The sequence below is a fragment of the Scyliorhinus canicula genome, chromosome 9 (assembly GCF_902713615.1).
Source record: "Scyliorhinus canicula chromosome 9, sScyCan1.1, whole genome shotgun sequence".
Taxonomy (NCBI): Eukaryota; Metazoa; Chordata; class Chondrichthyes; order Carcharhiniformes; family Scyliorhinidae; genus Scyliorhinus; species Scyliorhinus canicula.
This window is the reverse complement of record NC_052154.1, coordinates 64,547,725-64,573,612: the sequence shown is the minus strand read 5'-3', so window position 1 is coordinate 64,573,612 and position 25,888 is coordinate 64,547,725. Positions and strand designations below refer to the sequence as shown.

At 44.4% G+C, this 25,888-nt stretch overlaps 1 protein-coding gene across 1 annotated transcript in view; it reads right to left on the bottom strand.

Annotated features, from left to right (window-relative positions):
- pard6a (par-6 family cell polarity regulator alpha) overlaps positions 1-25,161 on the bottom strand; it is a 118,371-nt gene extending 93,210 nt beyond the window's left edge. The window contains exons 1-2 of the mRNA XM_038806793.1: positions 24,981-25,161; positions 24,052-24,274 (exon numbers count right to left, since the gene is read on the bottom strand). Of these exons, the coding sequence (XP_038662721.1) occupies positions 24,052-24,274; positions 24,981-25,079 (322 nt within the window). The 5' untranslated portion in view covers positions 25,080-25,161. The remainder of the gene's footprint in view (positions 1-24,051; positions 24,275-24,980) is intronic.
- Between the last annotated feature and the right edge of the window lie 727 nt (positions 25,162-25,888).

Here is a 25,888-nt window from a genome sequence, read left to right as displayed (position 1 = left end):
TAAAAAGTCACAAGTAGGCTTCAACTAAGTTACTGTGAAAGTCCCTAGTCGCCACATTCCGGCACCTGTTCGGGGAGGCCGGTACGAGAATTGAACCCGTGCTGCTGACCTGGTTCTATATTACAAGCCAGCTGTTTAGCCCACTGTGCTAAACCAGCCTCCAATAGACAGACTCAAAAGAGACAGGACTCTCAGACTTGCCGTTTTCTCACATTAAGAGGGAAAATTATAGCCCTCATGTTTTTTGTCAATTAGCATATTTTCTGAAGGAAATAAATGGTTCTTGGGAAAATTTACATTACCACATGTGTTTACTTTTTTTAAAAAAAAGCAATTTATTCTGGTCATGTTCCAATAGTTTCTTAAAAGGGTACTTGGAAGATGCTTTTATGCAGTTTAATTTGAACGGAGAACAGAGTGGTTAATCATATGTAAAGCAAAATACAGTCAACCCAAATCATTTGGAAAGAGTAATTAAATGTGTTCCAATTAATATCACAAAATTTCTTCATTTTGTGATATTAATTGGAACGCATTTAATTACTCTTTACAAATGATTTGGGTTGACTGTATTTTGCTTTACATATGATTAACCACTCTGTTTGAGCCATTTCTGAAGATTGCAATCTTACAAGTGGCATTTGAGAATTAACAGGTTTAAATCAGTGTGATAATTAGTTCAATTGTTTAATGGTAGGATGTAATTTTCTGATTAATGCCCTCCACTGACAATCTCCCAATGGTGGATTCCCAATTGCAGCCTGGAGCTACAGGCCTACCCATCTGATAGCCAGCCTAATCATCAGATTCAGAAACTAAAAGGTAAGTGTGTGTGTCTGAGTTGCCGTGACACCATGTCATTTTTACCACACATGGATAGTGATGGTAGAGGCTCCAAGATTCCATGTTGATCAGGAATCTCTCCTGCTCTTACTGACTACCATTTGTATGTGTTGGAAGGAATTGCAGACTGACCCCAAGGCTGCTTGGGCACAATATGGACCCACCTTCATTGGCCATCAAGTCCCAGGGTGGGATGAATTGAGATGAATTCCTTTAGATGAATTGGCCATGATAAATTGCCCCTCAGTGTACAAAAAAGGATTGGGTTGGATTGCGGGGGTAGGGTGGGGGAGTGGTCCTACGTAGGGCGCTCTTTTGGAGGGTTGGTACAGACTTGATGGGCAGAATGGACTCTTTCTGCACTGTAGGGAGTCTATAAGTCGATGATGCACTTCCCTCCCTCTCTCACCCAAGGACACTGGGCCCTTGTCGATGCATCCAGTCTCACACTTCAGCTGAGCTCACCTAACTCATCTAAACCAGAAATCCTGTAGTGTTTACGCTTAATTTACTCTGGACAATGTCTTCCTTATTGGTTCCTCTTTGCTGTCCTCAGAAGTCCCAGGGTGGGACTTGAACCCAGAGTTTCTGGTCTAGTAGACAGGGACACTACCCACTGCACCACACCACAAGATCTCCCTCTTGTAAATCTTGCAAAATTAAGACTGGGACATGCTTGTTAATGTTTTTGCGCATATTTCAGCATCTGGAGATCTATGGATTTTTTAAAAATGGAAAATTATAAGTGTGGTATTAGTTTATCAGCACCAAAAAGAGATTGTTCAGCAATAATAATGATTAATCTTTATTGTCACAAGTAGGCTTACATTAACATTGCAATGAAGTTACTGTGAAAAGCCCCTAGTTGCCACATAGTTGCCTGTTCGGGTACACTGGGAGAATTCAGAATGTCCAATCCACCCAACAGCATCACTTTTGGGACTTGTAGGAGGAAACCGGAGCACCCGGAGGAAACCCACGCAGACACACTGAGAACGTGCAGACTCCGCACAGACAGTGACCCAAGCCGGGAATCGAACCTGGGACCCTTGCGCTGCGAAGCAACAGTGCTAACCACTGTGCTACCATGCTGCCCTAGTTGTGACTTTTAAACCCAACTTACATTTCAAGGTGTAACTTTTTAGGAGTTTTTGAATCTATATTATAGCATTAAAATATATTATAGCATAAAACGATAAGTCCTGTCCACTGATTTCCCTGCAGACAGGAAGAATACACATTGAATTAGCAGAGAATCAACTGACAAACTTCTAGAACTTCCACATTTCACTGCACATGTGGAGGCCAGAAGATGCTGTCAGCTTCAGGAGGATAGCAACCCTCGACAGTTCTGCTGTTATCAGGGCCATAACGGTTTCTGGATTCAGCTCATTTTCTCCACTCAATCTCTTCCCTAACTATTACCTTACCTGTTGCCCTTGTGGCAGTAGTGCCAACTTTCCCCCTTCTTCCAACACATCCATCCTGCACTTAGTCAGTAATGCAGCTTTTTCCACACCTGGATAGTGATGGCGGAGTCTCCAAAATTCCAGGATCTCTCCTGTTCTTACTGCCTACCATTCACAGGCGCCGGAGTGTGGCGACTCGGGGATTTACACAGTAACCTCATTGCGGTATTAATGTAAGCCTACATGTGACACTAATAAAGATTATTCTCATGTGTTGGAAGGATTTGTTAGGCATCAAGTCCTGGGGTGGGCCTTGAACCCAGAGTTTTTGGTCCAGTAGGCAGGGACACTTTTTGTATAAAACACTAGCAACATTTAAGATAACTATTTCTGTAACAATCATGTCCTTACACAATAAAGATATAAATAAACATTACATTGTCAACTGGATTTACAGACCACACCCTCTCTCTTTGACTCTCGGGTTACAGAAATATGACTGCTATAAAGTGTGAAGCAATTGGTTACGTACAGATGAGTTTCCGGAGAAAGTCTGTAATCGACTCCCAATCATTGTTGACATTTTTACAATAGGAAAACTGGGTTGGCAGCAATTAAGTCACAGCTTTAGGTCCTACCCAAAAATACAATTTCTCAGAAGCTTTAAATGTCACAAGTAACGTAATTAAAGCTGTGTTCACTAACTCTGGCTGTCACTGGGTGAAACAACAAAATTCTTGGGTCTGAATATTCTTGATTTAAAAAAAAGCATGGTTGTCCTCAATAAAAGGACGCATTTACATAATAACAATCTTATATTAGTGTCACAATTAGGCTTACATTAACATTGCAATGAAGTTTCTGTGAAAATCCCACACGGAGAATTCACAATGTCCAATTCACCTAACAAGCATGTCTTTCAGGACTTGTGGGAGGAAACCACTGTGCTACTGTGCCGGTTAATGCTGATACAGTACAAAGCTGGATTGATTGATTTGATTTTTTTGTCACATACTGAAGAACAGTGAAAAGTATTTTTCTGCGGCCGAGGGAATGTACACAGTAGGCTTTGCACCAATACTAAAGTTATGTCAGCTGTATCGGTCCAATGTGAATGTAAATGTGAATGTAAAGCCAAGCAGAGACCCCCCCTCCTTCAGTTACTCTTAATTCAATTCAGTTTAGGCTGCATTTACACAATTGTTTATGCTCTGTTGGTCAGCATCCCTCTGTAAACAAGTGGTCATTCAAAGTTTGCTGCTAGTATCGTCATGATATGCAAACATGCAACCAATGAACACTCAATAGGACACAACCAATGGGCAGTCAGGACACTCAGGTGGCATCACATAAACACTATAAAAGGGATGAGGCACTCACACCCTGCCTCTTTCCAGACAGACATCTAGAGAGTTAGACAGGGTTGATCAGCAGCATCACACCCCAGCACGTGGTTTAGAGCAAGCTGGTACAGTTAGACTGAGTTACTACAGTTAGATTAGCAGAGAGTCAAACTCATTTGAGAACTGTGTTAATAGTTCAATAAACACAATGAACTCATTTCAGAGTCTGGAGCATCCTTTAGTTAATAAGACTGCATCAAGTAGCAGCTTGTGTTATCCGAAGCAGCATAACACAAGTATCACAAATTGTACAAAATCCCATTCACCCGTCACCACTTGGCCTTGCCCCTCACTGTATTTCAAATCTCCTCCTGCCTTTATTACGATTTAAAATTTGTTGTCTTTTTTTGGAAAGCAAAATGGCACAATATTCTTTCCAAACATTTTGAAATTAAACTATTTCACAGAAATATGAAATAGTTTTAGGAAAGGGCAGCACAGTGGCTTCACTTCTCCAGGGTCCCAGGTTCGATTCCTGGCTTGGGTCACTGTCTGTGTGGAGTTTGCACTTTCTCCCAGAGTCTTCGTGAGTTTCCTCCGGTTTCCTCCTACAGTCCAAAGATGTGCGGGTTAGGTGGATTGGCCATGATAAATTGCCCTTAGTGCCCAAAACGGTTGGGTGAAGGTGTGGGCTTAAGTGGGGTGCCCTTTCCATGGGCCGGTGCAGACTCAATGGGCCGAATGGCCTCCATCTGCACTGTACTATGATTCTATGATTCGATGATTCTATGAATTGTAATAGCCGGTAAACAAATACTCATGCTTTACAAAAATGTCATCATGATTTAACAAACAAACAAAGTGGTTTCATGACTAACTGAAAATTAAAATGGTCACCACTTAATCCTAAAGCTGCAAAATAAGAAAATATTTTATTGGGTTCACATTGGAGGAGAAAGCAGCTCTTGGTACTCCCATGCCACCCAAGGCCAGTGCCAGCTCATTTAGAAAACAAGGTTACTGGGTTAGGGACTATTTGCTGACAGTGATACAAAATGTTGTATTTAAAAAAATATATAAAATGTAGGCCAAGGGCAAATTCACCATGAGGCCAAATGCCAAGCTATATAGTGTACATCAATTAACCCGGGAACAGACTGGAGTTTGCACATTCTCCTCGTGTCTGCGTGGGTCTCACTCCCACAACCCAAAGATGTGCAGAGTAGGTAGATCGACCACACTAAATTGCCCCTTAATTCCCATACCAGCCTCCCCGAAAAAGCGCCGGAATGTGGCGACTAGGGGCTTTTCACAGTAACTTCATTTGAAGCTTACTTGTGACAATAAGCGATTTTCATTTCATTTTCAATTGGGGAAAAAAAAAAGAATGGAGTATTAAGTTTTTTAAAAACTCAGGAACGGAACAGACCAGATAAGAATTCATCAATGCAGTAATTTGAAGTAATGCAAACATATCAAATGTAGTAATGTAGTGCACAAAAAAAAAATCAAACATTTGGGTTAAGTAACTCTGAATGGAGTAGATTTCATTCCTAGTTGGCTGACTTCAAACACAGACAGCTAAGCACTACATTTGGCCTTCATACCACCAGGCCAAATAGTACTGGATATTAATTATTGGATTCTCATCATAATGTACTAGTCCCCTACTAGAAGCGTACATGATCAGAGAAAGATACAGAAACTTGAGCGAGACACTAGAGTTGGGTGCACAGGTAAACCAAAATGCGTGACAATTGTTCGCTTCTGGAGTTCAAGTGATTTCAGTTAAGTACGGATCTTGTGCAGGACTAGGAAATTAGAATATACAAGATTTAGTACAGTTCAACCTGCAAAGCGTACTGGGGAGTCTGTGGCAGCAAGTGTCACTTGACTAGTCATCCAGAGGTCCAGGCTAATGCTCTGGGGAACCCTGTTTAAACCCCACCATAACAGTTGGATCCATTATTGTTAATTGTACTATAAATCTAGAACTCAAAAGAGTCCCAGTAATAGTAACCATGACAACTATCATCGATGGTCTCCAAAACCAAACTTTTCCATCAATGGGAAAAGAAGTCTGCCATCGTTAATCCTTGGTTTACATGCGACTCCAGACTCGCAGCAACATTTACCCTGGAAATGGGCGAGCAAGTCACTCAGTTGTACTAAACTACAGAGAAGTCAAAAAAGGAATAAAATTGCCCTTGAACTGCTGCAGTCCATCTGGTGCAAGTGAAATGGGCTGCAGCGGTTCAAGGCAGCGGCTGACCACCCACCTTCGAGGGCAATTCAGGATGGGAAACAAATGTTGGCTTTGGCAGCAATGCCCATTCTCATGGAAAAATTAAAACTTGATTAAAATCTCCCTTATGTAAAATTTTATTTCAGACAAAAAGAAAATGGGGCTGGGTTTTCCTCTCCCTCCGCAGAGTGTTCTGCAGCAGCGGACAGCAGCTTCACCAGTAGGATCTTCTTGCCCCACCGTTATCAACAGGGTTTCCTGTTGACTGCACCCTCCACTGTCCCAAAACCAGTAACAGGAGTGCACCATTGGCAGGACCGCAGGATCCTGCCAGTGTGAACAGCCAGAAACCCTTGCTCATGAACTTTGACAAATCAAGTCAATAAAGCAATTTATTTTTAATTTTTACAGGAATTAAGAGACAATGGCAATTTTGTACACCAACACTACCTGCATCCTTAATTCTGGAGTAAGTCACACAATGTTTGGGCTTCGAGCACGCTTTGCTGGAGGTGGTATAATATTTCAGTTATTGTTGGTCTCACTGAGCAAGCTGTCAAATGTAAATACTCAGGTAGGTCAAGTGCGGATGAGATAGAAATGTTATTGTCCTTTACTGAATGAACAGCTTGCCTACACTTGGGAGACAGTTACATTGCAAAACCATTACACTGCAAGAGTCTAATTCCATTTGGAAATATTGACTTGCTGTGGGAGGATTTGGTATTAAGAGACAAACATTGATAATGAACATACATGAAACTGCATGCATTCCTCAGGGTCAGGATTCAACTAAGCTGTTCAAGAACACAACTAACCCACGCAACTAACACATCACACGTGGTAAATATTCATAGTTAGGATGTCATTTTGGAAAGCTGATTATCCTTGTCATGATGGCAGGAATGCTACTCAACAAGAAATGATCTTCCTGTTGGACAGTCAAAACAGCCATTGAACTCAAAATTGTATTAGGAACAGAAAGACCACAGGTTATTTAGTATACTAGATATGGCCGCTGTAAACAAAATCAGAGCAGCTGGCTAAATTTCTATGCATTGTTAAGCTCAATTAATAAAGTCTTCATGACTGGAAATAAAACGATTTTAATATGGATTGGCTGTTTTAAAGGTGCAGTGTTTACAAGTCACTCCTTTCAAATTCTAAGAGCTTCATACTCCAGTTTTATTTGTAACGCTGAGATGCACGGTGGCACAGTGGTTAGCACTGCTGCCAATGGCGCTGAGGATCCAGGTTCGATCCCGGCCCCGAGTCAGTGTGTGGAGTTTGCACATTCTCCGTGTCTGGGTGGGTTTCACCCCACAACCCAAAAAGGGCTAAATTGTCCCTTAATTGGAAAAATTAGTGGGTACTCTAAATGTTCTTTTTAAATATTTGTTATGGCAGTTTCTCTCCCAAGAGCTTTGCTGGTTAACATTCACGGACATCTTGCATAGCACCTTGAATGTTTTTCAAATTTAAATACACACTAAAGGAATACAAATTGCTGAATGTATCTTACCAGCATAGCAGTCTGCATTTTTAAAGAAATTGGAAATATTTTGTTGCTTGACAGGGTAATCCTGCCCGAAAAACAAATTGAATCATGTCACATTGCATATAATTGGTGCATTTTTTCTTACTCATTGGCTGAGATTTCTTACATTCGCCACTAGCCAACACCAAACCTATGGTCCATATATAGCTTTAAAAAAAAAACACTGGCACAGGAGCAAAAAACAAACACGGACATGCAATCTTTCCTGTTCCTGTTTAAATGGAATGCAGTTTGGTCACTAGCTACAGAGCAATAATTTCCCACAAAAGTATGTTATGCGTGACAATGGCACACACGTACTCCAAGAGTCCCACTACCATGAGACAAGTTGCTGTAGAACTGCATTCTGACCAAGGTGACACCCAATCCAATAGAATTTTACATTATAAGGGCAGTTGTGAACCTGCTGTCCCTGTAGCTAGTTAAAGAAGCCTTAAAGGCCCAGATACTCAGTAGGAATTATATAGCTGCATTAACTGGGGGATGTGGGACCAAATTTTAAAAAGAAACACATTTTCCTTCCTCTTTTATTTAAATAGGTGGAATGAGATCGCTCAGGGATGAGGAAAAACAAGATCTGAACACTAGGTTATTAGCTTACAAAGATTGAAGTACAACGTCCCACCTAGTGCAATGTCCGAGTGCATCTAAAATGATGACTCGGGAGTAATACAAGTATTAATAGGCAATGGTGTTTAAATGCGAGGTAACACTCGTTCCTGGCACTGCTTAAATTTTTTTTAAATCCTACAATTCTGATGCAAAATATTGTTTTCTCCACATATGCCTATTGACCTGCTGTACATTTTCAGTATTGTATGTTTTGGACTCGTGTTCGTTTCTGCTCCCTTCCCTACCCAAGGTCTTACGGAGAGCTATCCAAATCAGCCATTGGAACTTTATCACATGGACACTGGGGACACCCTTATGACTTATACCTCCAACATCAGTCCATGCAAGCAATTTTACCACTTGACTACCACACATAATCCTTAGCCGTTTTGCCAGCTAAAAAGGGTAAAGGAATTAGCATACAGATTAGAACGGTGTTTTTCAAACTTTTACCAACAGGTCGACCTTCATGACCCATCATTATGCAACAGATGAGCCTACTTAGTCCTCATTATCTCACTTGTTTTTCAATGTTACATTTCCGCTAAAGACTTCAGCTGACTATTTAAGTTTTTGTTGCATAGTTTGTCCTCGAACGTGCCAAGATTAGTCTTCAAATGCCTTTTGAAGTTGAAGGTTTTAACTCTAATTTCCTAGTACTTTTTAAAAAATTTACCCAATTCTTTTTTCCCCCCCAATTAAGTGGCAATTTAGTGTGGCCAATTCACCAACCTGCACATCTAAAGTTGTAGGAGGTGAGGCACACAGACACGGAGAATGTGCAAACTCCACACGGACAGTGACCCAGGGCCGGGATTGAAATCGGGTCCTCGGCGGCGTGAGGCAGCAGTGCTAGCCACTGCTCCACCATGCTGCCCCGATTTTTCAGTACTTCCCTGCATACAACAGATGGGCTTTGCATCCCGATTTACATTGGCAAAACTAAACGCCAATGAAGAAATCATCTTCTGGCGGCATGATGGTGCAGCGGTTATAACTGCTGCCTCATGGCGCCTAGGACCCAGATTCAATCCCAGCCCCGGGTCACTGCCTGTGTGGAGTTTCCACATTTTTCCCGTGTCTGCATGGGTCTCAACCACAACCCAAAGATGTGCAGGGTAGGTGGATTGGCCATGTTAAATTGTCCCTGAAAAAAAATCTTTATACTATCTTGTTCCCGATTTCAGTTTCTTCTTAATTGTATGTTCAGAGGTCTTGGAGCTCTGGATACAGTTCACACCAGCACTCCTTTGTCCTGCCATGGACTATACCGAGAAGCTCTCTCCAGCAGATTCAATTGAGAGATCAGGTCCGTTTGGGTCTCTGGCCCTCTCTCTTCCTTTATTACAAAATGACCCATCTTCAGTTTTTCCCCCACAGTCCTGCTGCTCGCTTGCTGGCTGCTACAGCAGGTGGCCTGCTCCATGCCACTGTTTCTGGTGGGAAATCTGGTTCTGATATCAGGAGGCGGCAGTCTGCGCCGCTGGGCTCTGAGCCTGCGCACTGCTAGATCCAGCTGAGGGGGCACACATGCGCGGGACAGCCAGCATTCTTGAAAGACAGTTGCTGCCGTTGGACACTTCTTCCCGCGATTGGGAATGCCGTGACAAAAGTCTCTCAACGACTCTCCCGACACCCACCCACTCCTTCCAACACCCACCCGCGGGGGCGCGACCCTGAGTTTGAAAATGGCTGGATTAGAAGAATGCAGGATTGCCAATACACACGGTGCAAACAGTAAGCAATTTTAGTTTAAAGAAATCCAAAACAATGGGGCAGCGTAGTGGTTACCATTGCTGCCTCATGGTGCCAGGATCCCAGGTTCGATCCAAGCTCTGGGTCACTGTCCGTGTGGAGTTTGCACATTTCCCCCCCCCCCAGTGTCTGCCTGGGTTTCGCCCCCACAACCCAAAGATGTGCAGGGTAGGTGGATTGGTCACACTTAATTGTCCCTTAATTTGAAAAAAATGAATTGGATACTCTAAATTTTTATTTAAAAAAAAAAAGAAACCCAAAACAAAGTGAACAGATTTGGACCATAGTACCTGTAAATCAATGTACACAGAACAACGCTAAAATGTTACCTCACAGTCAGACAGACACCCTCCAGTTTTGCAGCAGTAGACAACTGGCATGAGGAGGTTACATGCTCAATCCAGCAATCTAAAGATCCTTTGGCTGTGTAATTTGTTTTATTGGAAGCAAAATTTGAAACATGATTTTATTCCCAATTGTCACAGCCTGTCGGGTATTTTTGTTTTCATTTGAACAATGATGGGTTTTAAAAACAATTAATTCTAAACTTGTTCCACCCTTCTGCTTCCCTGACATCTGTAACCAGCAAAAGCTGACCAGACAGTCAGGCATTCTGCAGGCCTACAAAGAAGCTTCAAAGCCCAAAATTCATTTTGCATAGTGTGCCAAAACCTATATACTGGCCAAGAATCATTTGCATGCGTTTCAACAACATTACGACCTGGAGAAGTACTGTATCAATATCCCACAACTCTGCACCTTATTAATTTAATATTCTGATTCTTCTCCTCGTGTCTGTGTGGGTTCCACCCCCACAACCCAAAGATGTGCAGGTTAGGTGGATTGGCTACGCTAAATTGCCCCTTAATTCAAAAATAAAATAATAATTTGGTACTCCTTAAAAAAAAAAAAAATTTGTATTCCGATTAAAGCAGACAATATCAGAATTCATCCAGAGATAAAAATGAATTTTACCTACTATCATTTAAAGATGGAATATAGGTTTATTACTATCTCGCTCATCTAAATTCTACAGTGCCATTACCAAAATGGTTACCATCTTGTCAAGACACATGTAAGGCAATTCCCATGACAAAAGTCAAGAGCTTGTCAATAACAGCAGTTGCTTTTACTAGCTGTGTGGAATTGCCAAAGAAGTCAAGTTCAAAGTCAAATCTGTGCCAAGTTTGCCAAAGAAATAAAACACTGCAAATGCTCAATATTTTGATTGTTTATTAACTGAACACAAAATAAGACTAGACTAATCCAAATTGATGTGGAAACCTCAGATGATTTTTTAAATTGGGGGCAATCTTCCATCTCATAAGACTATGGTTTGTGCTTTGGTGGTCAACTCCATGTTAAGCATTGCCTGGTGCAGCTCAAGCAGGTATAGAATCTCTGCAGAGAAAGACGGTGGACTGAGCCAGTGCACAATTTTCTGGCCTCTCTCCTGAGCCCGCTGAGCTTTTAGTTTCTTACTCATCTCTTCCAATGCCTACGTTGTCCAGGTCACACGTCCAAAAGGGTACACTAGTACCATAAGGCAGGCATTGTCAAACCCAGGGGCGCGACCCGCAGGTGGGTCACGGGCAGGTGTCGGGAGCGTCGCGGAGCCGTCCGTGGTGGCGCTCCCGATCGCGCAAATCTGCACGCAACAGCCGGCTGTTAATAATGCCGGCTGCAAGCAGTCTTCAAAATGGCTGCGAACATGTAAAAAAAATGCAGCCGCACCGCCCATGCGTGCCAGATCATCGGCGCACAAGCGCAAAACTATGTGCATGCGCGCCGATAATCAGGCATGCATGCGCAGTGCGGCCGCTTTTTTCTTAAACGGTCGCAGCTTTTGGTTTTACAACTTCAGGGGGGTTTTATTCTTTTTTTTTTCATTTATTTTATTCATTTTGTTTTTCTTTACAAGTTCGGGGGGGGCTTTATTTGATAAAATTTTACGGGAAAAAAAATGCAGAACTTTGGACAGATGGAGACTCCATACTTTCCGACACCGGAAGGCTTCATCTTCGTCCAACAGGTTCCATTGGAGGAGCGTGTACGAAGGCTAAAGGGACCCAAAACCATTTCCTCCATTTTTGTCAGCAGCAAACAAGGTAAGAGAAAATGGTGGGTCGCGCAGCTCGGCCGGCGTGGGTCGCCAAGGTCGGCCGAATGGTAAAAATGGGTCCCCAGAAAAAAGTTTGAAAAACACAGCCATGAGGAACTAGTTTCTCCCCCCCCCCACCCCCACTCCAATTACTCGACTATTAAATAGCCAATATATTGAAATGCAGATCTCATTGTAACTTTCTGTTCCAATCAACAGAACTTACTGTTCCTCCCCACTTTCTGTAATTCACAAACATGGATATTACAACTCTCCTCCTTCATACAAGTGAACAAACAGGGACGGCATGTGGCGCGGTGGTTTGCACTGGGACTGCTACGTTGAAACTCCAATCTGAAATTTACTTATACAAATTGGAGACCTCCGATCTGAAATTTGTTAATTATCGTAAGTTAACAGTGCAAACCCTCATGCAATACCTCAAAAGTAATTTACAGTGAACTGAATTTACATTGCATAATGTTCACCAACTACCACACAGAAAGGGAATCTGATTTGAAGATATAATTATATAAATTCAAGGGGCTTTAACTGCAACAGATTTGTATACTTTGTTTTAAAGGAAAAAGCCAATGTTTGTCCATCTAATATCCAAGTGACGCAAATTGGCATCTTCCCCAAGAAATGTCAACATATTGTAGATCAGACTATAGAAACCAGAAAAGTCTGACATTCAAATCTGAAATAAAACCCTGACAAGTATGATATAGATTCAAATTACTTACCTGCATATATTGTCTCAGTGTACGTTTCACTGGACTGCATGCCCATTTAGATTAATTAAAAATTAAGCATCAGTTCAGTGTAGATTGTGATACAAGCCTCATGATTATATACTTTGAGTTGCATTGACAAGGACTATTTTACAATGATATATTTCACACAGTCAAATTCTACATACAAAGCATTGGGAGGAAGGATGGAGAAACCTGCATATGGACAAAGGATTCAGTGTGGAACACCAAATTTCATTGACAGGTCTACAAAACTGAAATTAATCTCCCAAATCCAACAAAAGGCCCACTACTTGCACAGCAATTTCCCCATATTGGAAATGTCAAAATTAGGACTTTTATTCCTTTTGAAACTGGTGTATGCAGATCGCTTGCTTCTTTTGCAAATAAAACTCTAGGTTAACTGCATGCTTCCATTGGCAAATTATCTTTTTGGTGGTTTAATTATTACCAATGTATTAGTAAACCAATCTTAGAAATAGTTACTCAACTGAGACCAAACCATGATTTACATTCATGACTCTTCCTTCGTAGGGCATTATATTCTTAATCTTGACTTCCGATGGCGGCGATGACGTAGGAAGCCACACATTTGGGAGCTCCCGATTCAAACGGACTTTTCGGCTCTCTTTAGAGCCCAAAACGGAATTTTTTCGACATCACCCGGTGGGAGAAGGTGTGGTGATCGGCTTTCTCCACATTTCATGACTCGAACTCGGAGTGGAAAGGGGGAAAAACGGCAGCAGCTCCCCAGAAAAAAAGGGGGAAGGATTCCAAGATGGCGGCCGGCGGAGCACCAGAGGAGTGGAGGCTGTGGGCGCAGGAGCAACAAGCTGCTCTCCTGCGCTGTTTTGCAGATTTTAAGGCTGAGGTGCTGAGCTCTCTGCATGATGTGGAGATGCCGGCGTTGGACTGGGGTGAGCACAGTAAGAAGTCTTACAACACCAGGTTAAAGTCCAACAGGTTTGTTTCAAACACGAGCTTTCGGAGCACGGCTCCTTCTTCAGGTGAATGGAAAGGCTTGTTCCAGAAATGTTTATATAGACACAGTCAGAGATGCCCCGGAATGCGAGCACCTGCAGGCAATCAAATCATCAAAGATGCAGAGAGAGAGGTAACTCCAGGTTAAAGAGGTGTGAATTGTCCCAAGCCAGTTCAGTCGGTAGGCCTCTGCAAGTCCAGGCTTGTTGGTGGGGGCCGAATGTAATGCGACATGAATCCCAGATCCCGGTTGAGTCCGCATTCATGCGTGCGGAACTTAGCTATAAGTTTTTGCTCAGCAATTTTGCGTTGTCGCGTCTCCTGAAGGCCTCCTTGTAGAATGCTGACCCGGAGATCAGAGGCTGAATGTCCTTGACTGCTGAAGTGTTCCCCAACTGGAAGGGAACAGTCCTGCCTGTTGATAGTCGCACGATGCCCGTTTATTCGTTGTCGCAGTGTCTGCATGGTCTCGCCAATGTACCACGCTTCGGGACATCCTTTCCTGCAGCGTATGAGGTAGACTACATTGGTCGAGTCGCACGAGTATGCGCCGCGTACCTGGTGGGTGGTGTTTCCACGTGTAATGGTGGTGTCCATGTCAATGATCTGGCATGTCTTGCAGAGATTACCCTGGCAGGGTTTTGTGGTGTTGTGGTTGCTGTTCTGAAGGCTGGGTAATTTGCTGCAAACAATGGTTTGTTTGAGGTTGCGCGGTTGTTTGAAGGCCAGTAGTGGGGGTGTGGGGATGACCTTGGCAAGATGTCCATCCTCGCTGATGATGTGTTGGAGGCTGCGAAGAAGATGTCGTAGTTTCTCCGCTCTCTGCAGGAAGTGAATAAAAAGCTTTCGGAGATTCAGATGACCCAGGGTGGTGTCATCCAGGCGTTGCAGGCGCAAGCCGCTGAACGAGAGGAGGAGGCCGTGGTCCTCGTGAGTAAGGTGGAGAGGCACAAGGCACTCCATAAGAAGTGGCAAGACCGCTTCGAGGAGCTTGATCACCGCATGAGGCGGAAGAATCTGAGGATCTTGGGCCTTGCGGAGGGGCTGGAGGGGTCGGATCTGACAACCTACGTGGCCACGATGCTGAACTCGCTAGTGGGGGCAGGATCTTTCCATCTGCCCCTGGAGCTGGAGGGAGCCCACAGAGTACTGGCCAGGAGGCCTAAGGAGAACGAACCCCCGCGTGCGGTGCTGGTGAGGTTCCACCGGTTCAGTGGTGTGTGTGCTGCGCTGGGCCAAGAGGGTGAAGAGCAGCAATTGGGAGAATGGGGTAGTACGGATCTACCAGGATTGGAGTGCGGAGGTGGCTAAGCGGCGGTCCCGATTCAATCGGACGAAGGAGGTGCTCTATAAGAAGAAAATAAAGTTTGGAATGTTGCAGCCTGCACGCTTGTGGGCAACTTATTTGGAGCGGCATTATTATTTTGATTCCCCGGAGGAGGCGTGGGCCTTCATGCGGACGGAGAAGCTGGACTCGAACTAGGGTTGGGGGGTCGGTTGTAATGCTTTATTGCTGGTTTCTGCTGTTGCTGTGTTTTTTCTGTACTTTTCTAATTTTGATATGGTTATTTATTGGGGTGTTGTTCTGTTTTTTGTTGGGGGGCATAGTTTGAGTTTTGTATTTTGCGGGGGGGGGGTATGTTGTATTCTGTATAGGGTTGGGGGTATGGAGTGGGGCTGGTATTTGGGAGCTGCGTCAGAAGGGTGTGGTGGGGCAGTGCGAAAGCGTGGGCTTTCCTCTGGTTTCCCGCGTTGCGGGGCTGGGGGGGGGTGGAGATGGTGGTGGGGGTGGGGGGGGCTTAACTGGTTCCTCCCCGCGCTGGAGCGGTGCCTGGAGGAGGGATAGGATGGGGGATGATCCCACTCTGGGAGGGGTCGGGTTTTTGGCGGGAGTTTCCGGGGTCAGCAGAAGTTAGCTGACCCACGGAAGTATAATGGAGGACGGTTCGCGGCTAGGAGGGTTCCTAGCCTTTGTGTGTGTGTGTGTGTGTGGGGGAGGAGGGAAGGGGAATACCGGGTTGCTGCTGGCAGGGGGAGAGGCGCAGCCTACAGGCTAAATTTAATTTGTTGACCACTAGAAAGGCAGAGGCACAGTGGAGGAAGGCACAAGGGGCAGTGTACGAACATGGTGAAAAGGAGAGTAGGATGCTGGCTCATCAGCTCCGCAAGCGGGATGCGGCTAAGGAAATTGCTGGAGTGAGAGACAAGAGTGGGAATGTGGTGCGGAAGGGGGTAGAGGTGAATGAGGTCTTCAAGGACTTTTAAGAGGAACTGTACCGGTCGGAGCCAACGGTGGAGAGGAGGGGAATGGAGAGTTTTCTCGACGGGCTATCTTTCCCGAAGGTGCAGGAGGAGCAGGTGGAGGGGTTGGGGGCGCCGATTGAGCTGGAGGAGCTGGTTAAGGGGATCGGGCAGATGCAGTCAGGGAAGGCGCCGGGGCCGGATGGGTTCCCGGTGGAGTTTTATAAAAAGTTTGTGGACCTAGTGGGCCCCTTGCTGGTGCGGACACTTAATGAGACGTGGGAAGGGGGGACTTTGCCCCCGACGATGTCGCGGGTGCTGATTTCTTTAATCTTAGAGGGACAAGGATCCCCAGCAGTGTGGTTCATACAGGCCCATATCTCTCCTCAATGTGGATGCCAAGGTGCTGGCAAAGATCCTGGCCACCAGGATAGAGGACTGTGTGCCAGGGGTTGTACACGAGGACCAGACAGGTTTTGTTAAGGGAAGGCAGCTGAACACGAATGTGTGGAGGTTGTTGAATGTCATCATGATGCCGGCGATTGAGGGGGAGGCTGAGATAGTGGTGGCGCTGGATGCAGAGAAGGCCTTCGATAGAGTGGAGTGGGGGTACTTATGGGAGGTGTTGGGGAGGTTTGGATTTGGTGAAGGGTTTATTAGATGGGTAAGGCTGCTATATGAGGCCCCGATGGCGTGTGTAGCCATGATGGGAGGAGGTAGGTGTACTTCCGGCTTTACCGAGGGACCAGGCAGGGTTGCCCCCTGTCCCCCTTGTTGTTTGCATTGGCAATCGAATCGTTGCTGATGGCGTTGAGGGATTCAGGGAGGTGGAGGGGTTTGGTGCGGGGTGGGGAGGAACATAGGGTGTCGTTGTATGCCGATGACCTGCTGCTGTATGTGGCGGACCCAGTGGGAGGGATGCCGGGGGTGATGGAGCTGCTAGCTGAGTTTGGGACCTTTTCAGGCTATAAACTAAATCTAGGCAAGAGTGAGGTGTTTGTGGTGCACCCTGGGGACCAGGAGGAGGGAATTGGTAGGCTCCCGCTTAGGAGGGCAGGGGAGAGTTTTAGGTACCTGGGGGTGCAGGTGGCCAGGGACTGGGGGACTCTTCACAAGCATAATTTCACCAGGCTTGTGGATCAGATGGAGGAGGAGTTTCAAGAGGTGGGACATGCTGCCATTGTCGTTGGCGGGGAGGGTGCAGTCCGTCAAAATGACGGTGCTTCCGAGGTTCTTGTTCCTCTTTCAGTGCCTGCCCATCTTTATCCCCAGGGCCTTCTTTAGGAGAGTGACTAGCAGTATTTTGAGCTTTGTGTGGGCACATGGGACTCCAAGAGTAAAGAGGGTTTTCCTGGAGCGAGGGAGGGATAGAGGCAGGCTGGCGCTGCCCAACCTTTTGGGGTACTATTGGGCGGCCAATGTGTCAATGGTGCGTAAATGGGTGATGGGGGGGGGGGGGGGGGGGGATGACGTCTTGTAGAGGTACGAGCCTGGGTGCCCTGGTAACGGCACCGTTGCCGCTCTCTCCTAAGAGGTATACCACGAGCCCAGTGGTGGTGGCGACCCTAAGAATCTGGGGACAGTGGAGATGGCATAGGGGGGAAACAGGGGGCTCGATCGAGGCTCCATTAGGTGGAAATCATCGGTTCATCCCGGGGAACACTGATGGGGGATTTAGGGGGGGCAAAGGGTGGGCATCAGTAAATTGAGGGACCTGTTTATTGGCGGGAGGTTTGCAGGCCTGGGGGAACTGGAAGATAAATTTGGCCTTCCCCAAGGGAACATGTTCAGATACTTGCAGGTAAAGGCGTTTGCTAGGCGACAGGTGGAGGAATTTCCTTTGCTGCCCTCGCGGGGGCGATGGACAGAGTGCTTTCGGGGGTGTGGGTAGGAGAGGGGAAGGTGTCTGACATCTATAAGGTAATGCAGGAGGTGGAGGAGTCGTCAGTGGAGGAGCTGAAGGCTAAATGGGAGGGGGAACTAGGGGAGCAGATAGAGGATGGGACTTGGGCGGATGCCTTGGAGAGGGTCAACTCCTCCTCTTCATGTGCGAGGCTTAGTCTCATCCAATTTAAGGTGCTGCATCGGGCCCATATGTCTATGACTCGGATGAGTAGGTTCTTTGGGGGTGAGGACAGGTGCACCAGATGTTCGGGGAGTCCAGCGAATCATGCCCATATGTTCTGGGAATGCCGGCACTGGAAGAATTCTGGAAGGGGGTGGCGGGGACGGTGTCGAGGGTGGTTGGATCCAGGGTCAAACCAGGTTGGAGTTGCGGCGGAGCCGGGAGTGCAGGAGGCGAAAGAGGCCGGTGTTTTGGCCTTTGCGTCGCTAGTAGCCCGGCGGAGGATCTTGATGCAGTGGAAAGATGCGAGCCCCCCCCCCCCCCCCCCCCAAGTGTGGAGACCTGGATCAGTGACATGGCGGGATTTATAAAATTGGAGAGGGTCAAATTTGCCCTGAGAGGATCAGTACAAGGGTTCTATAAAACGGTGGCAGCCTTTTCTGGACTTCCTGGCTCAAAGATAGGTATCTTGGTCAATGGCAGCAGCAACCCGGGGGGGTGTGTTCTTTATTATTGTTTCTATTTTTTTCTATGGTTATTTAACTTAATATTGTGTTAATTTAAGTTGTTGTTAATGTTGTTCATTGAGGATGGGCGAATGTTTAGGACTGTTATCATTATTGTTGGTATTTTATTGCGGTTCGTTGTTGTTATATAAATACAACATTTGTCAATAAAAATTATTTTTTTAAAAAAAAATATTCTTAATCTTGGCCACAGTGGTGAAATAAACTGGGGAATGTAGTTTCTTGTTGCAAGAACAAAGGGGTAACATTGATCAGGTCTGTGGACCTGCCCATACATTAGCAAGTAAATCATACATCTACATCGTAAATTAGCATGGGGTGAGAAAGTGGAGGACACTGCTACATTTAGGTCAACTGTACACAAAATCATCTTTACTGGTGAGAATGTTACATGCACAGCAGTGCTACCAACTACAAGTACTCCAATGTAGTCCCTTTCACTCTTAACGGTCAGGGGTTACCAAGCTGGTGTCTCGACATTGTTAGCAAGCATTCAACTAAATTTATGAAAACTAGAGACAACTGCTTCATGGCTTTGTGTGCACTACAATACTTCATTCAATTACTTATTTACCCAGAAGTAGAACTTTTACATAACATCTTTTAATATGGATTAAAAGAGAAAAAAACATCCCATTGCACTTCACACAAATCAGCAACCTACACTCCAGATCCATTTAAATTTAACCGATTTCTATCATATCAGTTTTTCTCCAGAGTTTTCCACTGTGCCAAACAATCAAACTGTGCCAAACAACCAAACTGTACCAAACATCTTAGAAAATTTACACATTAGCTCTTGCAAAATTTTCATAGGAATCAGACAAAATGCTTTCCTAAAGAATAATGGTATATAGGTTATAAACATTGTCCAGCATTTAGTTACTGCGGCACAAACCCCCATATTAGATGGTAAAACTAGGTGTCACTGAAACCAACCAGACCATTTATATGAATATCTACGAATCACTAAGAAGGTAAACATAAAACAGAAGAAGAACCTAGAAATGAATGGTGTCTGAGCTAGACTATGGCGAGTTGTTACAAAAAGATTCAGTACTCAGCATCACCAATGATATTGCATGGTGGGGCATTAAACGATTACTGAAGCTTAACTGCAGCAGTTTAATATTTTTTTTTCCCTTTTAAAATTTAGAGTACCATTTTTTTTCCCAATTAAGGGCAATTTAACATGACCAATTCACCTACCCTGCACATCTTTCGGTTGCGGGGGGTGAAATCCACAGACACGGGGAGAATATGCAAACCCCAGATGGACAGTGACCCAGGGCCGGGATAGAATCCGGTCCTCAGCACCATAGGCAGCAGTGCTAACCACTGTGCCACTGCACCCTCCCAGCAGTTCAATATTCTTGGCATAAACATGCATGCGCAGGTTTAATGGAACAGTGTGGTGAAGGTCCTGCTCTCTTCACATTTTAAAATTGTATGAATTGTATACTGTGGGAGAGAAAGGAGCTGGTCAAGGGCAATATTTTTAGCTTGTTCTTTCAGAGGTTCACACATTTCTTTAAAATGATTTACAGTACAGGTACAACTCGGGTTGGAATTCAACTAAACTTTGTTCTCCATGGAATGTCACAAAAGGTGAGTGGGGTGGAGAATGGGGATAAAATTACATCATTACCTGGTCAGCACAACCATCATCTATTAATAATGGATAACAAAGACTTTCAAGTCAACACCTTCAGCCTGTTCTGCATTTTTTCTCCAGAAAATCTTAACAATGTATCCACCCAAGATTACAGAAATGAGTCCAAAACATTAGCTCCCTCAACATCAAATACTTGGATGCTGTATTGGAATTGAGGAGGTCTTCATTGTATGTCTTTAACAGCATTGCTCAACTATATCCAAGCACTTAAACTTCTTGAATATGTGGTACTGATTTTTTGAATCTTGGCAGTATGCCATTTGTTTACCTACCAGAAAAGAACTGTAATAAATAATTTCACTAGAAAAAAATACTTAAACACAAGCTAGTCAAAATAGTACCAATAGGAAAGTAGCTCAGCAGTGACTTAACCAAGTTGGATAACATTACTAAATCCATATTCAGAGCAGACCAAATCCTAAATCCATATTCAGAGCAGACCAAATACTAAATCCATATTCAGAGCAGACCAAATACTATCAGCAGTCACAATTTGCCAATCTATGCAAATACTATCAGCAGTCACAATTTGCAAATTTTTGAATAACAATCACAATTTGCCAGAGCGAAGACAAGTATTTATATATATATGCCCGATTGAAGAAACTTCACGGGACAGTATTAAACAACATTTGATACCAAGCCACACAAGATGTTAGGGCCGACAACCAAAATTGTGGTCAGAGGTAGGTGTTAAGGAGTGCTTTAAAAAGGAAAGCGAGGTACCATGGTAAAGATTTAGGGAGGGAATGAAAGTTCAGGGCCCTGACAGCTGGAGGCATGCCCATCAATAACAAAAAGTGTTTAAAGTTATGGTTGATCAAGAAATTTTCGGGCCGGAGGAAGTTACTTAAAGAGGGAACAGTGAAGCCTTGGTAGGACTTACAAAAAAGGTGGAGAATTTTAAAAATGTAGACATTGCTCAACAGGGAGACAGCATAAGCACAGGGATGATGCATGAACAGGGCTTGGTGTGAGTCAAGACACAGGCAGCAACATTTTACAGAAAACGAGAATAGAACATAGAAGATCAGCCAGGAATGCATTTGAATCATCAGGTCTAGAGTAACAAAACACATATTTTGAAAAGATGGTGTACTGTTGGGGTGCATTACAGAGGTGGGAATAGATGGTGACCTTAGCAATAGCACAGATAAGTCATTTGCAACCCACCTTGGGGGTCAAATACGACACCAAGGTCGAGGCTTCAAGTTTGCGGAGGAGGAATGGAGTTGAACTAGGGAACAGTTTATGGTGGGGACCTAAGTCAATGGTTTCAGTCATACCAAGATTTAGTTGGGAGAAAATTTCTGTTCTTCCAGTATTGGATGTCAGACAAACAGGCAACTTAATGACAATGGAAGGATCAGGAGAGGTGGTGGCGAGATACAGCCAGGTATCACCAGCACATCTCTGGAAACTAATGCCATCTTTTTGGATGGTATCACCGAGGGGCAGAAGGTAGCTGAGAAATAGGAGAGAAACCAATGATAGCTCCTTAATGCACAGATAAAAAAGGTGTAGGAATTAAAGCTACCGCTCTAGCTACAATTAAGAATGGAACCCAGCTGGTTGGCAGCAGAGTCACTGGAGGAGGATAGTGTGGTGTGGGTGTAGGTTGGTGAATCATGTCAAAGACTGTAAACAAGTCAAGAAACACAAGGAAGAATAGGTTGGCCTTTGTCACCATCACAAATGATAACACTTTAATGAGAGCCACCTGCAGTACGGTGGCAAGGATGTAAACTTTTTTTTCTTTTAAATTTAGTGGACCCAATTAATTTTTTTTTCCAATTAAAGGGCAATTTAGCGTGGCCAATTCACCTACACTGCACATCTTTTGGGTTATGGGGGTGAAACCCATGCAAACACGGGGAGAATGTGCAAACTCCACACGGACAGTGACCCAGAGCCGGGATCGAACCTGGGACCTCAGCGCTGTGAGGCAGCAGTGCTAACCACTGCATGACCGTGCCGCCCAAGGATGTAAACCTGACTGGAGGAATTAAACGTGGCGCTCAGAGAAATACAAATGTAGATTTGAGGTGACAAGCTAAGGACATGATGGAGGAACAGGATGTGGGGGTGTAGTTGCAAGGATGGAGCAGCCAAGGATATTTTTCTTTCAGGAGAAAACGATGGCAGGTTTGAAGGAAGGTGGACATCACCCGAGGAGAGAGTACAGCTCGCTCTCTTGTTATCTGGCATTGCTAAGTAGGGAAGTTTTTTGGTCAGCAGTTTATTGGGAATAGAACAAAGGGAGAAAGTGAGTTATGGACAAGACAAGCTCAAAAGATGGGAAAGAAAGAAAAAAGTATGGGGGAAAAGCTAAGTGCAATCACCCACAAAGGATTAATGGGTGGAAAGGGCCCTGTATGCAATAAGTGAACGTTCTGGAGAAAATGCAAAGAGGAGCAGTGTGAATTGACCCATTGGCAGAGACCACAGGGCTAGTGCTGGGAGAGGCGAGTTGAATAAAGTGGAGATTGACAAGATAAGCAATGAAAGGCAGTAAATGCCTCATTGCAAAAAAGGCAAAATATTTGAAATCTTCCTCTAAAAACACTAATGCTTGAGCTATTAATTACCATAATATAGAATATTTTCAATCCCACCTGCATATTAAGCCATCACTTAGAAGCATTTTGCTACCTCAATTTACCTTTGGTTACAAGTTACTTTGACACCTTCGAGAAGGCTAAATTTATAAAATACAAATGGTTGCTAATGAAATTGCAGTTGAACTTCAGAACAAGATGTTATTCAATTATCATAAAGTAATTAAATGATCCAACAGTGATTAAATCACCCGATTGAGTTCCACTTTGTTATTGAATCTAAAGCCATTCTCAATTGGTGGGTAGCATGGAGGATGCTCATGTCATGAAAGCACCATGACCTTGTTATACATGGGTGGCTGCCGACTGCAGTTTAAGAACTACTATATTTGTGCAAACAACTTCTCAATTACATTGAGTTTTCGATGCATCGTTAAGGCATCAGAGCACACCAACTTTCCACAGCTGTTTGGATCACTGGTCAACAGTGTACTCCAGGGGCACTTCAATAATGTCAACCCCACAATTTTGCTTCTCATTTTTAAGTGAGGATTTAAATCATAATTTGGGGGAATTGGTGTCTACAGATCAGCCCCTCATCCACTTTGCAGACTCCACAATGAACAGGAGGAAAATGCTAGAATTACATATCAGTACATCAGAAAGGTTAGAATCTTAAAGACTAGTATGCAAACGTCCATATGGTTTGCACATTCGTTCAATTTCATTTGGGTACTTGTGGAATAGGGTGGTTACAAGTGGCCCATTTTTAAAGAGAAAACAAGTGTTCCCAGGAATCAGCAACCTTTTAGTGAGACACTCCCCTTGTCTCAAAGTAATACGATCATTGATTATGTTCCATGGGTTAAAATGTAACTGGGAACCCAGAGTTTAGTTCATTCCTCTTAAAAATCTGTACTTAAAGCCACTTCTATCCCCAAATCTGACACTGTCAGCAGTGAGTCTCTCTTCTTTGGGCTAAATATAGATACAGGCACAGTGAATAACGGATAAGCCTTCGGTCAAAAATAGCACTTGTACGAGACTGTAGGTTGACACTATTTTTTCCTGGTTCTTTCAGTCAGGATTAACGGGATTCCATGCATAGCTCAGATTTTTTTAATGACCATCCCAGAGGCTGTATTGGGATTACCAGGTTCTTTGCATATTTAGGATCAGAAGTGATTCGGGCACATTACATCAAAAAAAGGACATTCTCACCGATAGTTTCAAGTAGTTACCCAGACCATTTAGCCCACTACCACATTCCGCCTTATTGTTGCCAAGAGCATTCTTTTTATAAAATGGGAAACATCCTCGGGAGGCATGAATGAAAGGGACCAGGAATGAAAAGGCTGCCGTTTAGCAGCTTACTGGACTTACCCCGTCTCTGAATGATGACTCGCAGCAGAGGATTGGCAGACGAAAGCGCTTTGTGATAGTTGTCATCGTTGTTGATGGGCAACAAATCCCCGTGGATGTCGGTATATCCCAACAACACGTCCACGCACGGGATCTGATGGACGCCTTGGATCAGCTGGTAAAACTCCTGAAATCCTCCAACATTTGAACGCTTTAGAGCAAATCTCCTAAATTCAGCATCGAACTGCGGGGGAGGGAGGAGATAATTGGGGGAAAGGATGAGTTTGCAGCACCTGCACGTTTGAACTCTACTAGGTTTCTAATTCAACCAAATAATTGGACTAATCCAGTGCTACAAAAAATACAGTTTTAATAATCTAAGAATAGGCTGTGTAACCGGTAACAATGTTGACGAGCGAAGAAGCCCTGTCTGTCAAACTCTTTGCCGTACGTAATATTAAATATGGCTCCAATATTGCGATCATGATTCGCATTAGGGGGATGTTGAGAAACTGCCACCATCGCTCAAAGAGTCGCCGGAGAAAAGCAAGAGCCGTGGCAACGTTTAACCGCCAGCTGGTAAACACTGCAGGCGCCTCGAGATTTATTTTTGCGAGAAAGTGAGGTTCGCTACATTAATAGCGGATCAATTCGCTCCCGAGAACAGCACGTCCCAAGTAACCGTAGCCTGTGCGCAGTTGTGGATATAACACACACACACAGACCCTGGGAAACATTTAGAGAGCAGCGATCGGTGGAATTGAGACCCGTTTTGTTGCATTGTTACATAATCTGAATCACTTTCCATCATTGCCAAAAAATAAACACAAACAAAATCCCACTTTGCTACATACACAGCCTTTGATAGATGAAAGCCAGTTGAGCATGGAGGGATATACGGATTTTTTTTTGAAACAATAAGAAAATCAAGTAATTAGCAAATTCTCTACCTTGCTTTTCACCTCGATAATGTTGTCCACAGACCTGGCTGGTGTCCTGTGGTGTTTGGACATGGTCTGACTGCGTTGCCCGCGGTCTGTGTCAACCATCCACACTGCTGAGCCTCAGCTGCAGGTAGCTGCACTCTTACCCTATAGAACTGACTCCTGCGAGAATACCACTGGCCCAGCGCTACGTCACCGCGCGAGGATGACTCCCGCCTCCTCAAATTCATGAATGGCTGCTTGTTGGCCTGGGGGCGTGGCCAGAACAGGTATCATTGTGACGTCATCTGAAATGTTGCTGTCAAGTAACGATGGCAACAACGAGAACGCGCGCACGCGCGCGATTGTACTTCGTACCCTTTGCATGGGAATGGTTTTCAGACAGCTCACCCCCTTTCGCAGGTGTGTCGCCTTCCAGTCATTTCACAATGTCAATCGACATCAGGAGAAAACCTGCACCTGCAATTGTACCGGTCACCTGGTTCCGAGTTTCCGAAACATTTCACACGTATAGCGCACGTATAAAGCAAGATTCCACAAATTGCGATGCGATGAACGTACAGAATCTAATTTCGGTGATACTGAACAGGTCATTTGTCCCAGTTGTCACTGAAATTTTCAACAAAGAGGAAATTATAATAATAGGAATCAAGAACAGCATTATAGCAGGTAAGATAGAAAGGAACTACTAGCCATAATCTAAGGAGAATAAAGTTCCTGCTCGAGATGGATTGCACATTTGCATGCTCAAGGAGATCGGGGTGGAATTATCCCACCTGGGACTAAATCCCGTGGTGGGGGCAGCAATGTGGGCTGTTTGTCGCTGCCGAAACCGGCGGGAAAACCACCCCCCCCCCCCCCCCGTAATCTGGCTCCGACTTTATTAATTATGCAACCGTGTGTTCTTGTGTCAT